At 46.8% G+C, this 13,440-nt stretch overlaps 1 protein-coding gene across 3 annotated transcripts in view; it reads right to left on the bottom strand.

Annotated features, from left to right (window-relative positions):
* GRID1 (glutamate ionotropic receptor delta type subunit 1) overlaps positions 1-13,440 on the bottom strand; it is a 752,005-nt gene that overhangs the window by 242,701 nt on the left and 495,864 nt on the right. For all 3 annotated transcript variants that reach the window (XM_053586010.1, XM_053586009.1, XM_053586011.1), the window contains one exon: positions 10,254-10,424. In XM_053586010.1, the coding sequence (XP_053441985.1) occupies positions 10,254-10,424 (171 nt within the window). The remainder of the gene's footprint in view (positions 1-10,253; positions 10,425-13,440) is intronic.

Raw genomic sequence — 13,440 nt, 5'->3', positions numbered from 1 at the left:
AACCCAGAACCTCTCAAGGCACATGGCTGGTGCTTAATGTATGTTTGATGGGTGAATGTAGGTGGGTACATGTATGCATGGATAGAAGGATAGAGGGAGGGATGGATGAATGGATGGATGGATGGAGTGACAGATGGATGGATGGATGAGCTTCTTGTGGATGAATGATACATATGGCGGGATAGATAATGGAAAGATGGAGTCATGGGTGGATAGATAAATGGATGGATGTATCGTCTGCTAAGAAGATACCTACAAATTTGTTTTACAAAAAGAGAAAATCTAGAAAACAGCAAGGAAAAAAAAGATCTGCTGCCTCCAACTTTCGCTTGGGGGAAGCCGCCTTTGTTCAAACAGCAATTTGATTCTCATTTATCGCCCACTCAAAATATCTTCTTGATCCTCCCTTGGAGCTGTTTCCAATTTATCCTGCTTCATTTCCTGGTAAGACATTGTCTCCAAATTTCCTCCTGCCTTGGGCAGAAGCTAACGCTCCTGTATTGATCTGTGAATTCGCTGTCTGCTCCTCCACCTCAGCATCTTAACTTAGGTGAGTGAGGCTGTGCAAACAGAGAAGTCAACAGTCCACCAGTGGGGATGCAGAGGGTGGGAAAAGCCTCACCCTCACAGTCTGGTTGCCCAGAGAAGGGATTGTTGCAGGAGAAGATCAAGAGGAGATAGTATAAAGGCAGAGCTACCAGATCCTGAAAAACTTAAGAGAAACCTTTCCTCAGTTTGGCTACAAGTGTCAGGGTTGATCACGTCAAACCTACGAGCCAGGAGGAAAGGTCTGGAAGGAAAGAGGCTCCCAGATGCAGGGACATTGACTCACCATCAACCAGCAGAGGCCCACAGCTCAGGTTGGAGCTGCAGGTCACAGGGGCTGAGAAGGGTCCTCCTCATGTCTCAAGCAAAGCACAGCAGAGAGTTGATTAGCAAAGGTATAATGGGCAAAACAGATTCTGCCACTCTTCAAATGCTCATCCCTGTAGGGGGGAGCCCTGGGCTCTGTGCAGCCTACGAACACTGCGGCACAAAGGTGTAGAAATCATGAGAGGTTTCTAGGTGAGGGCAAATTTTAGAGGCAAGAGAGGTCAAATTATCAAGGCCAAGGTCATGGCAGAGGGAATACCTGGCTGCACAGCAAATGACCTGGAACAAGAGCAGAGACTCTGGAGGGAGTAAAGTCGGGGTAGACAAGAGCCAGGTGGGTAGAGGGGCCCATGCCTTTCCGGAGAGTCTGTGGATAGTAAGTGGGAGAGAGCTAAAAGTCGGACTGAGTGGTCCATTTAGCTCCCGTAGAGATTTATGCCAAATTCCTCTTTCACTCATTGTTCATCATATAGTTCAACCCTCAGGCTACTGTGTGAAGTTTGGGCAGGTGGCCAAAGAGGACCAGCAAGAGCTTTGGATTCATCACATGAGCTCGGCCAGCCCAGCTCATGGTTGGACCCCCTGGTGTCTACAGCAGTGCGCAGATGCAGTAAGCACTCAGTAAATGTTTCCTGAATGGATGAAGTAAATCTCCACCCACACTCCCTTGCTGGGCCCCTGGAGAGGAGCAGTGTGGCAGCCCTGATTTACTCGCCTGTGAAATGCAGATGGTAGTACCCTTCATGCCAGCTAGCTCTTCGCATGCATTCTTAATTTTGGAGAGAGAAGAGATGGAAAGGAATGGGAGAGGAAAATAAAGGAGCTAATCTGGCTCTCGACTTTAATGTTAACAAGCTGAGGGTTCATTGCAGGGTGTCCCCAGTAGCTGGGGCCCAACACGGGCTCTGGCACCAGAACGGCGACTACTGGGAAAGTGAATTGGTATCTCCCAACACCATCCTCTGCCCCAAGGTCCCATGTCCCTAGGCCTTCCAAAGGCATGCAGGGCTCGTGTCTACCTTCTGTAGCTTGTGGGTCAGAGATGGAGCAAGAATTAGAGCTGAGCATTCATCCCTAGCCCCGTTTAAAATCTGCTCACCAGGTCACCTGGACACATCTTTGGCTTGTGGCTGCCGAAGCACAGCCACCACTGCCACAGCCTGATCTGGCCTTGCAGGGCTGCCGGCCCTAAGGTGCTGACAGGGCACCCTTTGAGGGAAAGGCCACTTCTCCTACCCCGAGGATGTTCCCTAAAAGGTACAGATACAGGAAGGCCCAGAGTAAGGTCAGGGGAAGCTGACCCTGGTTCTTGAGAGGGAGGTGGTATGACCCATTGCAGTCACAGGCTGGACACCAGCGCTATGGGGGTGGCTCAGCCCAGGAGTCTTTGGCACAGCAGATCCTGCATTGAGACCACTCAGGTTTGCAGAGGAAGTGGGGAAGGCAGGCAGCACGTTTTTAGAACAAGGGTCAGCCATAGCCCAGGACCAAGGAAAGTGTATGCTCTACACTCTGCCTTCTGAATTCACCCACTGCACCTCAGACGTTCAGCCCAGGGAAGCCTCCCCGATGTCCCCACCAAATGGTCACCTCCCACCACTGCAGTGTGGCTCAGGCACCCTCACCTCTCACTTGAGAGACAATAACCACTGGTTTCTACATCTCCAGCCTTGGGCCCTCCCTTTCCACACTGCCCGGAGGCCTCTTTCTGGGGTGCACATACTGGGCCCTGCTGGCTGCCCTCCTCCCAAATCACATCCCAATACTTCTTGCCTCCCACCCCTTGCCTCAGGCCCACTGAACTCCGCCCAGCTCACCTGGGTCTCTGGGCCTTTGCACATGCCAATCTCCTAATCAGAATATGCTACAAAATAAAGAGTAAAATCCCCTATTCTGAAGAGAATGTTTGTGAGAATGATGAGAGAATGTTTGTGAAATATCTAACAAAAGAGAATGGGCAGAGGGAGGGTGATTGGTGGGATTATACCTGTGGTGCATCTTACAAGGGTACGTGTGAAACTTAGTAAATATAGAATATAAATGTCTTAACACAATAACTAAGAAAATGCCAGGAAGGCTATGTTAACCAGTGTGATGAAAATATGTCAAATGGTCTATAAAACCAGTGTATGGTGCCCCATGATTGCATTAATGTACACAGCTATGATTTAATAAAAAATAAAAAAGACCCGGCTGGTAACAAGTGCACACATGGGTGTGTGTAGAATTAAGGAGAGTTGGGTGAATAATTCCAAACATGTTCTTAGAAGTGCTAAGGTAAAGAGATCATGAGGCATCTGCAAAAAGGATGCCTCTTAGAAGAGGATGATGGCAGACAGAGGCCACACTGGGGATAGAGGAAGGAGTTCTGTGTGGATACAGTCCATGAGGTACTGCTCATCTCCCATCAGAATTCAGGGCTGTGTATTCCCATAAGGTGAGAGGATCCTGCCGAGGCGAACATTCTCACTGACAATTACTCAAGCAGGAGGTGGATCCTCAGAAAGGTAACAGGAAATAGGACGCACCTTTGGGTGGCAGAAGGGAGTATTCAGCCAGCCAGGAGCTCTTGAGAATCCAGGTAGCCTAGACACTCTTGGCTGCTGCATAGTTAGAGACCAATCACAGGAAGTCGGCTGAGTTCCAGAAATAGAAAAATAGACTATTTTTTTTTAAGTTAGCACCAGAATTCCCATTACATCAGTAGCTGTATTTTATTTAGGAAAATACCTGTGTCAGCAAGAGCTAAGGCTACCAGTAATGTGGTTAGATTTATCTTCATGAGAGAATGAGAAGAACTTACTTTGGAGTCAAGACCCCGAGGGACAACATGGAGGGAGCACAGGAAAGGCAGCAGTATGGAGAAATGAAGGGGCACAAGGGCCAGGACAGCAGTGTCCAGGGTCACCGAGCATTCCCTAGAGGGAGGGCACATGGAACATCAGAGGCCACTTGTGCAGCCATGATGCAAAGGTCTCACCCAATCCTCCACCACGAGTAATACCATTTACGAGATGAGCAGGCTGCCTTAGTTACTCCAGCCACTAGGACACAATACTATCAATTGGCAGGCTTATAAACAGAAATAAACAGCTTATTTCTCACAATTATGGAGGCTGAAAAGTAAGCCCCAGGGGCCAGCAGATCCCATGAATGGTAAGGACCCTCTTCTTGGGTCATAAATGACACCTTTTCTCTGTGTTTTCACAAGGGAACAGGTATTAATTACCCCTTAGAAAAGTACTAATCCTATTTATGAGGGCTCCACTCTCAGGACTCAATCTCCTTCCAAAGACCCCACCTTCCTAATACTATCACCTTGGAGATTAGGTTTCAATATAGGAATTCTGGGTGGACACAAAATTCAGACTATAGTAGGTATCTTGTGCGGATAGGATTTGTTTTCCTGTTCAAACACGGAAAGCACTGATTTTTCACCCGGGTCAGCACAGGGTGAGACAGAGGCAATCCCATGTGAAGCCCCGATACTCTACTCATTTACTGAGTCCTCAGAGCAGGTTTAGGACCAGAGGTAATGAAAATATACAGCCCCCATGAAATGTGCTGAGCTCTTCAGGAGCACTGTAAGCTCCTAAGTCAGTCTGGCTGCCAGCAGGATGCGATCTCTGACCCCATCGCTGGAAAGGAGGGGCCCTAGAGGACAGGCAGGTACACTCATCATGCTAGAAGCAAGTGGGGGTCCTAGGAGGACAGACAGGCGCACCCATCATGCTGGAAAGGGGAGACCTGGAGGACAGGCAGATGCACCCATCACACAGGAAAGGGGGCCCTGGAGGACAGGCAGGTACAGCCATCACACAGGAATAGGGGGCCCTGGAGGACTGGCAGGTACACCAATCACACTAGAAAGGGGTGGGGGGGGCTGGAGGACAGACAGATGCACCTATCACGCTGGAAAAGGGGGTCCTGGAGGACTGGCAGGTGCACCCATCACGCAGGAATGGGGGGCCCTGGAGGACTGGCAGGTGCACCAATCACACTGGAAGGGGGGGCCTGGAGGACAGGCAGGTGCACCAATCACACTGGAAAGGAGGGGTCCTGGAGGACAGGCAGGGGTACCCATCATGCTGGAAAGGGGGCCCTGCAGGACAGGCAGAGGCACCTGCCTTGCCGTCAGGCTGTCTGCCTTCCTAAAGCTCACTGCATGTCTCCCTCATAGTGAATCATCTGAGACTTCAGTCAAGTCTTATTAGGGTGCTCCAGCCTTAATTTGCTATGCTCTAGGAGAACAAGGGATTGTTGTGCATCCACATTACCAAGGTAGAAATCATCCTTGAAGGCAAAAGAAAATGAATCACAGGCTAGGGTCAGAACCAGACCATGATCCTCCCAACACCAAAGCTGGAAATGTGCGAAATGTTTTCATTAAGAAAAGTTGCATATCCCCCAGGCTTCTGAGGAATTCAATTTTCTCGTTCCTCCATCATTAATCAAGCAAAGTGGACTGTTGGTGGGCATCACAGAGGCAAACAGCAGGAATTGACCTCTGACCAGATCCTCAGACGGGCTCTGGTCGGCCAGCAAAGTCAGACGAGCAGCCAGCAGAGGGTCCAGCTGGGAGGACAAGCTGACACCCAGATGTCACAGTTTGAGGAATCCATCCCCAGGCAAGGTCTCTCTGCCAAACTGCTGCCAGCCCACCTGTCCTGAGAGAGGGCACCAAGGCCAGGATGCGAGAGGGAGCAGATGGTGGCAGAGGGCAAAGGAGACGCAGAGAGCTCTGCTCACTGCTGACTCTGAGTGGATGGCGTGGAGAGGGAAGAAGGGGCCTCTATCCATACCCAGGACTTTCTGGGCTGCAAATGTCCATGGTAGCCACCTGCAGCCAGGACGGCAACCAGCTGCACCCAAGGAGAACCCGTGCAATTGTCTCTGACAAAGCCTTCCCCACTCTCCTTGTTAAATGTTCCCATCTGGGTCTTTAGGGTTAAGTAAACCATTGAAAGTGACATGAAATTCAAGGTAGCCAGTGCGGGGAGACTCAGTGTCACTCCAGAGGAAATGCTTCTGCTGACAGGTTGACAAAACTCTTATAGCCAGGGAAAAGTACAGAGAGCCCTAAAGAAATAGGGATGCTATGGGGAGTGGGGTTGAAATGCTTTAATAGATCAAGCTTGGGGAGGAGTGATTCCATAAAACTATTCAATAATTTTAAAATGTACAAAGAAGAGAAATTCTAACCTAAGGGAGCATTTTATAATAACACCACATTAGCACTCACAGCTTAATTCAAGGATCAGGCTCCACAGTGACCAAACAACACATTTTGTATCAGTTTGCTTGTCACCCTTTGGAAACACGTTTGAATATAAATGGGGTGGCAATGTGATAATATGTCTGTTACTTCCCTTGCAGCCCTGAAATCTCTAGGCAAGGCAGTTCCCAAGATAGAGTACCTTACAGATTCTCCTCTGAGCAAAGATGTCTGTGAAATCTTAGCAAAGTCTCCAGGTTCTGGAGGGACTGGTTATCACTTTTATCACTGGCTGAGTCAGACAAGCCCTAAACTAACCTGTCAAGAAAACAAGAATGAGAAACATGCAGGAAAGACAGGGCTTTGTAGGGCAAAATAAACAACATTACTGAATGCTGGCAAATGCATTGCTTTGGGAGCTGCTGAGAAGCCACGAATTTAGGTACTTTTTTTCCAAGGGACTTTCTATCTGCTAAATAGGAACCAAATTGATTTGCTATAATAGCTCCTGGTTGGCTTTAGAACACAGAAAGCCCTAACCACAGCCTTATAGAAGAAGATGGAGTTTCCGAGGCCAGCTCAGTGGAGAAGCCAAGAGATGAATGATCTTGCAAAAAGTCCCTGCTCTTAATGGTCCTCCAAGAACCTTCTAAACCAGAAATATCATCCCATGTGAGAGAAACTAAAGCTGGACTAGAGAGCTTCATTTCCAAAAGGATTTTCATTAATTTCGTCAAGATGAAGTTAATAATCCATGACATAAATGTTTGGGTTTTTTTTTTTCCTCCCTTGAGTGAGTTGTTCTAAACATGTTAGAATCCTCTCGATAAATCTCACAGCTAGAGGCTAGTAGAAATTAGTTTGCCTTCTACACTGTCATTAGGAAGAAAGAAGTGGTAATAGCTACTGAGGAAACTTGAAGGGAATGGCTTGTAAATGAGATGGATCTCCATGCTGCCCCAGTAGTCACTGGGCAGGATGAGTAAATAAATCCGCATTTCTCTCTCATCATCCCCAGCTCACAAGGGAGCAGATGCAACAAATGGAGATAGAGATTTCCTTAATAAAGTGTTTCATTTATAAATATATACATAAATATGTATATAAAGAGGCACCTAGAGTCAGTTTAGCTGGTGTTAAGACCTGCATTCTTAACAGATTCACCCCGTAAGCCCTCACTGAAGATCATCAATGAACAGGATCTTGTATGCAGAGCTATATGGATATAAAAGACATGGGCTTTCTTCTCCCAAGCAAGGCAGCCATGACCGGTGCCCACAGAAGTGATGTGGACAGAAAGGGGTGCGCAAAGCCTGTGATTAGGTGCTGGACAGTTGGGAACTGTTCTCCCGCCAGCAGTGATGCTTTTAAAAAGCATTGCAATCAGTGTAACCTGGCTTATTGTACCCTCAATGAATCCCCAACAATAAAAAAAAAAAGCATGCTCAGGAAGAAAGGTGGACTATATCATATTAAAAAAAAAAAAAAATGAGGCTATCTTTAGCCCTTCCATGGGAACGAACCTGGCCATCTCGTCAGTCATGATAACTGGTTGAATGCCCCGTATCTGAAATGCTTAGGACCTGAAGTGCTTTAGATTTGTTTTTTGTTTGTTTATTCTTCAGATTTTGGAATATTTGCATTATTCTGGCTGTGCCTGCCTAATCTAAAAACCCAAAACCTGAAATGCTCCAATGAGCATTTTCTTTGAACATCATGTCGGTGATCAAAAACTTTTGGAGTTTGGAGCATTTTGGATTGGGGATTTTCAGACTGAAGATGCTTGGCCTGTACTGCTAATATCTCAGCCCTGTACTGAGCACTTCCCATATGTTCTCTCATTTAATTGTCATTATTACTCTAGGGCAGTGGTTCTCAAACTTCCTAATGCCGCGAGCCTTGAATACAGTTCCTGTGGGTCACAACCCACAGGTTCAGATCCGCTGCTCTAGGGGGTAGGTAATACTCTAATCTCCAGTTCACAGAGGAGGAAACTGAGGCACAGAATGACAAATCAATAATAATAATAATTAGAATTACTGCGATTTAATCTCTGGCAATCTGGCTTCTGTTCCACCATTGCTGCCACTATGATATCATGAAGGTGCTGCCCTTAAATGTTGGTCTTGATGTAATGGCCGGTTCTCAATAGGCAGAGAGAGGAAAAGTGTCTCGGGGTTCCTAGGTCTGATACTGCATTTGCCTCAGGGGATGATGATGCCTCGCCACATACCTAAGAGCCAAGTCTTCCTTTCTCCTCTCTATGGGTATGTGTCACTCATCAGTGCCTTCTCTCTCCCCTCCAGGGGACAGATTCTTAGCATCCAATGTGTCTGACGTGCAACCAAAGAGCCACCTGCACATTACAGCCCCTGGGAAGCATCCCAGGCCTTGAGGAACAGCACTGCCCACCTCTCCCCTCCTTGCAGCACACATCTCTCTGGTGGACCACGGCCCCTCCTTGGGGCTTCATGTGGACTGAGAGCAGTTTGACGAAGGCAAGACTAGAGGAATGAATCAAGGCACACGAGGCAAGGATGGCATGGGCTGGGAAAGGGAGAGAGCCCTTCAAGGGAAGGAGAAATTGAGGAAACCTTCCAGGGAGTGAGGCCTTCACAGGCTCTGGCCCCACAGAGAGCAGAGAGCAGGAAGGGGCACACACTGCCTGAACTCATTATCTGATGTCACTTCCCACAATGTGGAGAATTTGGATACAAAGGCTCAGTGAGGGGACTTGCCTGGCCCTTACCACTGCTTTCAAATTCCATAAAAGCAAAGGGAAGTACCAACCAGAAACATCCAAAAATACAAAATCTGACCTACATGCCCCGGGTACTCAAGTCCATGTGTCCTGCAGAGGCCTGAGGTCCACTCTGTTGGCCAGCCTTCCACCACTTTAGAAAGACCCTAGACATTGCGATGGGCTCCCTGGCGAAGTGGGCATTGGCAGGTGAAAAAATTCCAGCTAAAATCAATCTCTTTTGTGCTTCCCCATCAATTAAGAACATACTACATATTTTTCATATTTACCTTCTACTAAGGCATGTTCCCCTCCCCAGTGTAAGATTATAGAGTAGTTTCAATACCTTATCACATTATACACATACATGGCCTGCTCAAGATTCCAACAATCACCCTCCCACAATGTGTGGCCCCTGATATAACAACTCCAAAATCCCCTGGGGCAGGGCTAATACTCAAGTGACAGATACAGCCGTCTGTGTCCTGAAACCCAGGTTTCCACTCCCCATGCTTAGCTGGGTAAAGAAGGTGCAATTAGCTCCAAATACTGAATGGAAGGCTTAGCACATGTCCACACTTCTGGGCAATCTCCACAAACCTAACTGGGAGAAATTTCCTTCTGTCCCGGGGCTTCCACCAAGCATCAGGGAAAATTCTCTTATGCACAACATTCTTAAGAAGGAGGCAGATTCGTGGCTCCCAGCAGGCACTCTCCACACTACTTCCTCGGTTTTCCCAAACATCCAGAGAAAAAAACCATCTCTCAGGACAGGCACATAACTCCCTATCCTATTCCCAGGCCCTGAGACAAGCTAACCCAGATTGCACACATCCAGGGGCAGGGCAGTGGCCCAGAGACTGAGCATAAATACTCTCACCCTGGAAGGAACAGGGCAGGTGGGCAGGTCATGGCCCTGCTCTTTTGCCCCTCCCTGCCCAGCTGGGAATCCAGCAGTGTCCGGGGGGATCTGAGCTGCAGGTATCAGCAGATGTGCTGGGATCGTCCCAACTTGTTTTGCAAGAGATACGTCTGCATTAGGAAGGAAGCGCTTAAAACAGGTTCAGAATGATGACATCCCAAAGGAAGACTCCATCCCCAGCTCTGCCCCGTGAATCCAGCTCCACAAAGTGATTATCCCAGAGACCTAAGGGACAGGAATCTCTTTACCTCCTAAGGGTGTAAGTTTTAAATACCAGAGGCACCCAGTAAGCCAATAGTCCCTGCCTGTGACAACAGACATAATTGCCTGCTAATGTTGCTCAGAGACATGGCCCATTTGACTGGTTTCAATTTCAGCAAATGACAGAGTTCTAGTAATGAGAATCGGTGGGCAGCAGGAGGCCCCTGCGTGTCTCCACAGCAGGCCAGGGATGTGGGGGAGACTCCTGCGAGGTGAGGGTGCAGGAAGAGCCACACACTGACCTGCAGCATCTGGAGGTAGCCCTCCTGGGGGTCGCAGAGCAGGGAGGAGATGCGGTGGTTGTTCCTCATGCATTTCTGATTGTCCTTTGCAGATGGGAAGATTTGCCGGACCACGGTCATCCTGCCAAGGGCACTGTGCACCAGATCCAGGATCTCCGGGTCACTGATCTCCTAGAAAAATAACCAGACCCATGCTTACCATCGACTCCTGACCTATCTCTGCAAAAGGAACCATCTAGGCCCGTGGGCAGAAGAGCTAACATCTGAGAGCTTAAAGGGATTGGGCACCACTCACACAGTTCATGTGTTGCTTATTTAACAGAGAATACCTACTATCCTTGAGGTACAAACAGGGTTATTCAACATTTTCTCTGAAGGCCTGAAGAAATGTCTAAAGCTAAACCACCACTGATACATTGATTTGCACAGTGTCAGGATTTTAGGAACCAACACCGTCAAATATCATGGCGGGCATTAGGCAGACGTAATGGCCAAATTTTCTTTTGGACATCATCTACCTGATTTAGACAGGGAAAACTGGGTTTCTCTGAAATAGTTGATAAAAAATACAGTGAGCTTCTCTGAATTCTTTGATCATTACATTCATTTTATAAAAATATCTATATACAAATTTGGAAGATAGATCCGTTCTCTCATTCGTTCCACAAAATCTCCCCAAATCTCTGAGGCTGGCTGTGTTCTAAGCACTGGGGATACAGCAATGAACAAATCAGGCCTTATCCTGTCCTGTAAATCTCACAGGCATCATCGGAGGGAGAGTGCTGAGTGCTCCAGGAACTAAGGCAACCCATGTGCTTTCCATGTCAGACATGCACTAAGCGCTTTACACACATTAGCTCCCTTATTCAGGGCTCACAATATCCCTAGGAATTCTAGGAGGTAGATGCTGGTATTATCCCATTTAAAATGAGTACCGCTAAGCAGAGATTGCAAAGGGGCCACAGGGAGCTCTTTCCAGAACAAGGCTTCTATGTGGAATCAATACTGAATCTGTATCTGGAGGATGACTTGCAAGGCCCAGTGCTTGTGTGTGTGTGTGTGTGTGTATAGGGGGTGTAGGGGAGGAGTTGGTGGTGCTGCTGAAGACAGGGGGAGTGGATGACACCCTGTTCCAGGTAGAGGCCGCAGGGTGTGTGAAATGCCCCAGGCTTTGCTGACCTGGGGAAGGACAGGGTGGCTAGCCATCTGCAGGGGGTGCTTGCTGGGACAGAAGGACGGAAGATCAGAGCAGAGCGGGAGCCACCTTCAAGGAAAGATGGCGTAACAGGGAGTTTGTATTCCCAGCTACAATACCCAGCCTAAGGGAGATGAGGAAAGGTTTGAGGCACAGACAAGCCATAATCTCTTTTTTGTGAAAACCTGAGGCTTTCAAAATATGAAGAGAGGAACAAAACTGAAGGAAGAGAGGGCAAAAAGAAGAGTTATGGGTTCCACAGTGATGTGCAACATAACAGCTTTGAAAAACCGGAAACTGGCACCTACAGACGCCCCTCAACTTACAATAGGGTTAGGTCCTGTTGAACCCATCAATAAGTTGAAAATACTGTAAGTTGAAATGCCTTGAATACACCTAAGCTGCTGAAGGGACATCATAGATAGCCTAGCTGATCTTAAGCAAGCTCAGAATATTTACATTAGCCTACAGCTGGGCAAAATCATCCACCATGAATCCTATCTTATAACAAAGTGGTGAGTATCTCATGTAGCATATTGACGACTGCGCTGAAAAGTGGAACATACAGGGGTTTTATAGGCACTCGTTCTACGGTTCTACTGAACGCATATTGCTTTTGCATTATCATATAGCCGGTGAATCCTATATTGAATCGCTGTAAATTGAAGACTGTGTATCAAAACCAAGGTTTCAGCGGGGGCCAGAATGGGGGGAGAGGGATTGTCAGGTTAAAAAAAGGTCTGGTTCACTGACCATCTCTAAGAAACAATTACATCAGTGGTTGGTTACAAGACTAGATTTTTAACTATGAATAACTATGCTTTAAAATACATCTTAAATCTTTCTCCTCCCAAGTGACACTTTCTAGCTTTGAGACGCTGTGATGTTATAAAGGGAACTAATGAGATTAGAAGTTAGTGAACAGTGGTTTCAAAATCGTTTAAACAAGAACATAATGTTTTAAAGGATATGATGGTAAACAGTGTATTTCAGGAAATGTCTTAGGAAGTTGATGAGTGTGTGAATTCTGGTCAGTTGAAACCAGGCGCTCGTTGTAAAGGTCTTAGCAATGTAAAGGTCTTAGCAAAATAACTAAGAAAATGCTACAAAAGCTATGTTAACTAATGTAATGAAAATGTGTCAAACGATATATGAACCAAGTGTATGGTGCCCCATGATCATACTAATGTACACAGCTATGGTTTAATAAAAAAATAAATAAATAAAATAAAATGTGGATACCACCTAATTAAAAAAAAAAGAAAGAAAGAAACCATGTGCTCGTTCTGGGAGAAAGTAATAATTAAGAGCTATGTCCTTTCAGTATGATCAATAGTTCCCTAGTACACTGAATTACAGAATTGCGAAAGAATTAAAGTGGCATTACATATTGAATTGGGGCTTGAATTACTAAACTTTGTATGTCAGACAAATTCTATCCAAAGGAAGATGATCTTCTTGTTCCAGAACCAACAGCTGATCAATGTGGGGGAAATGGAAAATATCCATATTTCAGGACCATTGATAGAAGGGTCCAGATCACAATTGGGCCTCACGAGGGGGACAGAGGATGGAGTTGAGCCTGAGGGAGCACCCTCCACTCTGCTCTCAGCTGCCCTGGTGACCAAAGTCCTGCCCCGAGCACAGGGAATGGAATGAGAGAAATCACATCCTAATCTAACAGGATTTAGGAATATAAGAAAAATCAATGAGTAGATTGTTTAGCTTTGCCTTGAAGAAGGAATATAAAGACGTTGGAAATGAAATTATTTTATCTAGAAAATGATGAAGTCATGAAGAACATAATTTGAATTATACACAAAGGAAAGAATCCTGTACTTCTGGGACTGTCCTTGCTTTGACGTCCAGAGATGTCTGCAGTCAGAATCTAAGAATCCACAGAAGCACCTTCCCAATTCCTTGGGGACAAAAAAAAAAAACGGGTCACCTCTTCCTCAAACCCGTGTGACCAATCAGTTCTAGCAGCTATGT

This window comes from Nycticebus coucang, chromosome 3, assembly GCF_027406575.1.
Source record: "Nycticebus coucang isolate mNycCou1 chromosome 3, mNycCou1.pri, whole genome shotgun sequence".
NCBI lineage: Eukaryota > Metazoa > Chordata > Mammalia > Primates > Lorisidae > Nycticebus > Nycticebus coucang.
Note: the sequence above shows the minus strand (reverse complement) of the source record. Positions and strands in the feature narration are given on the sequence as shown.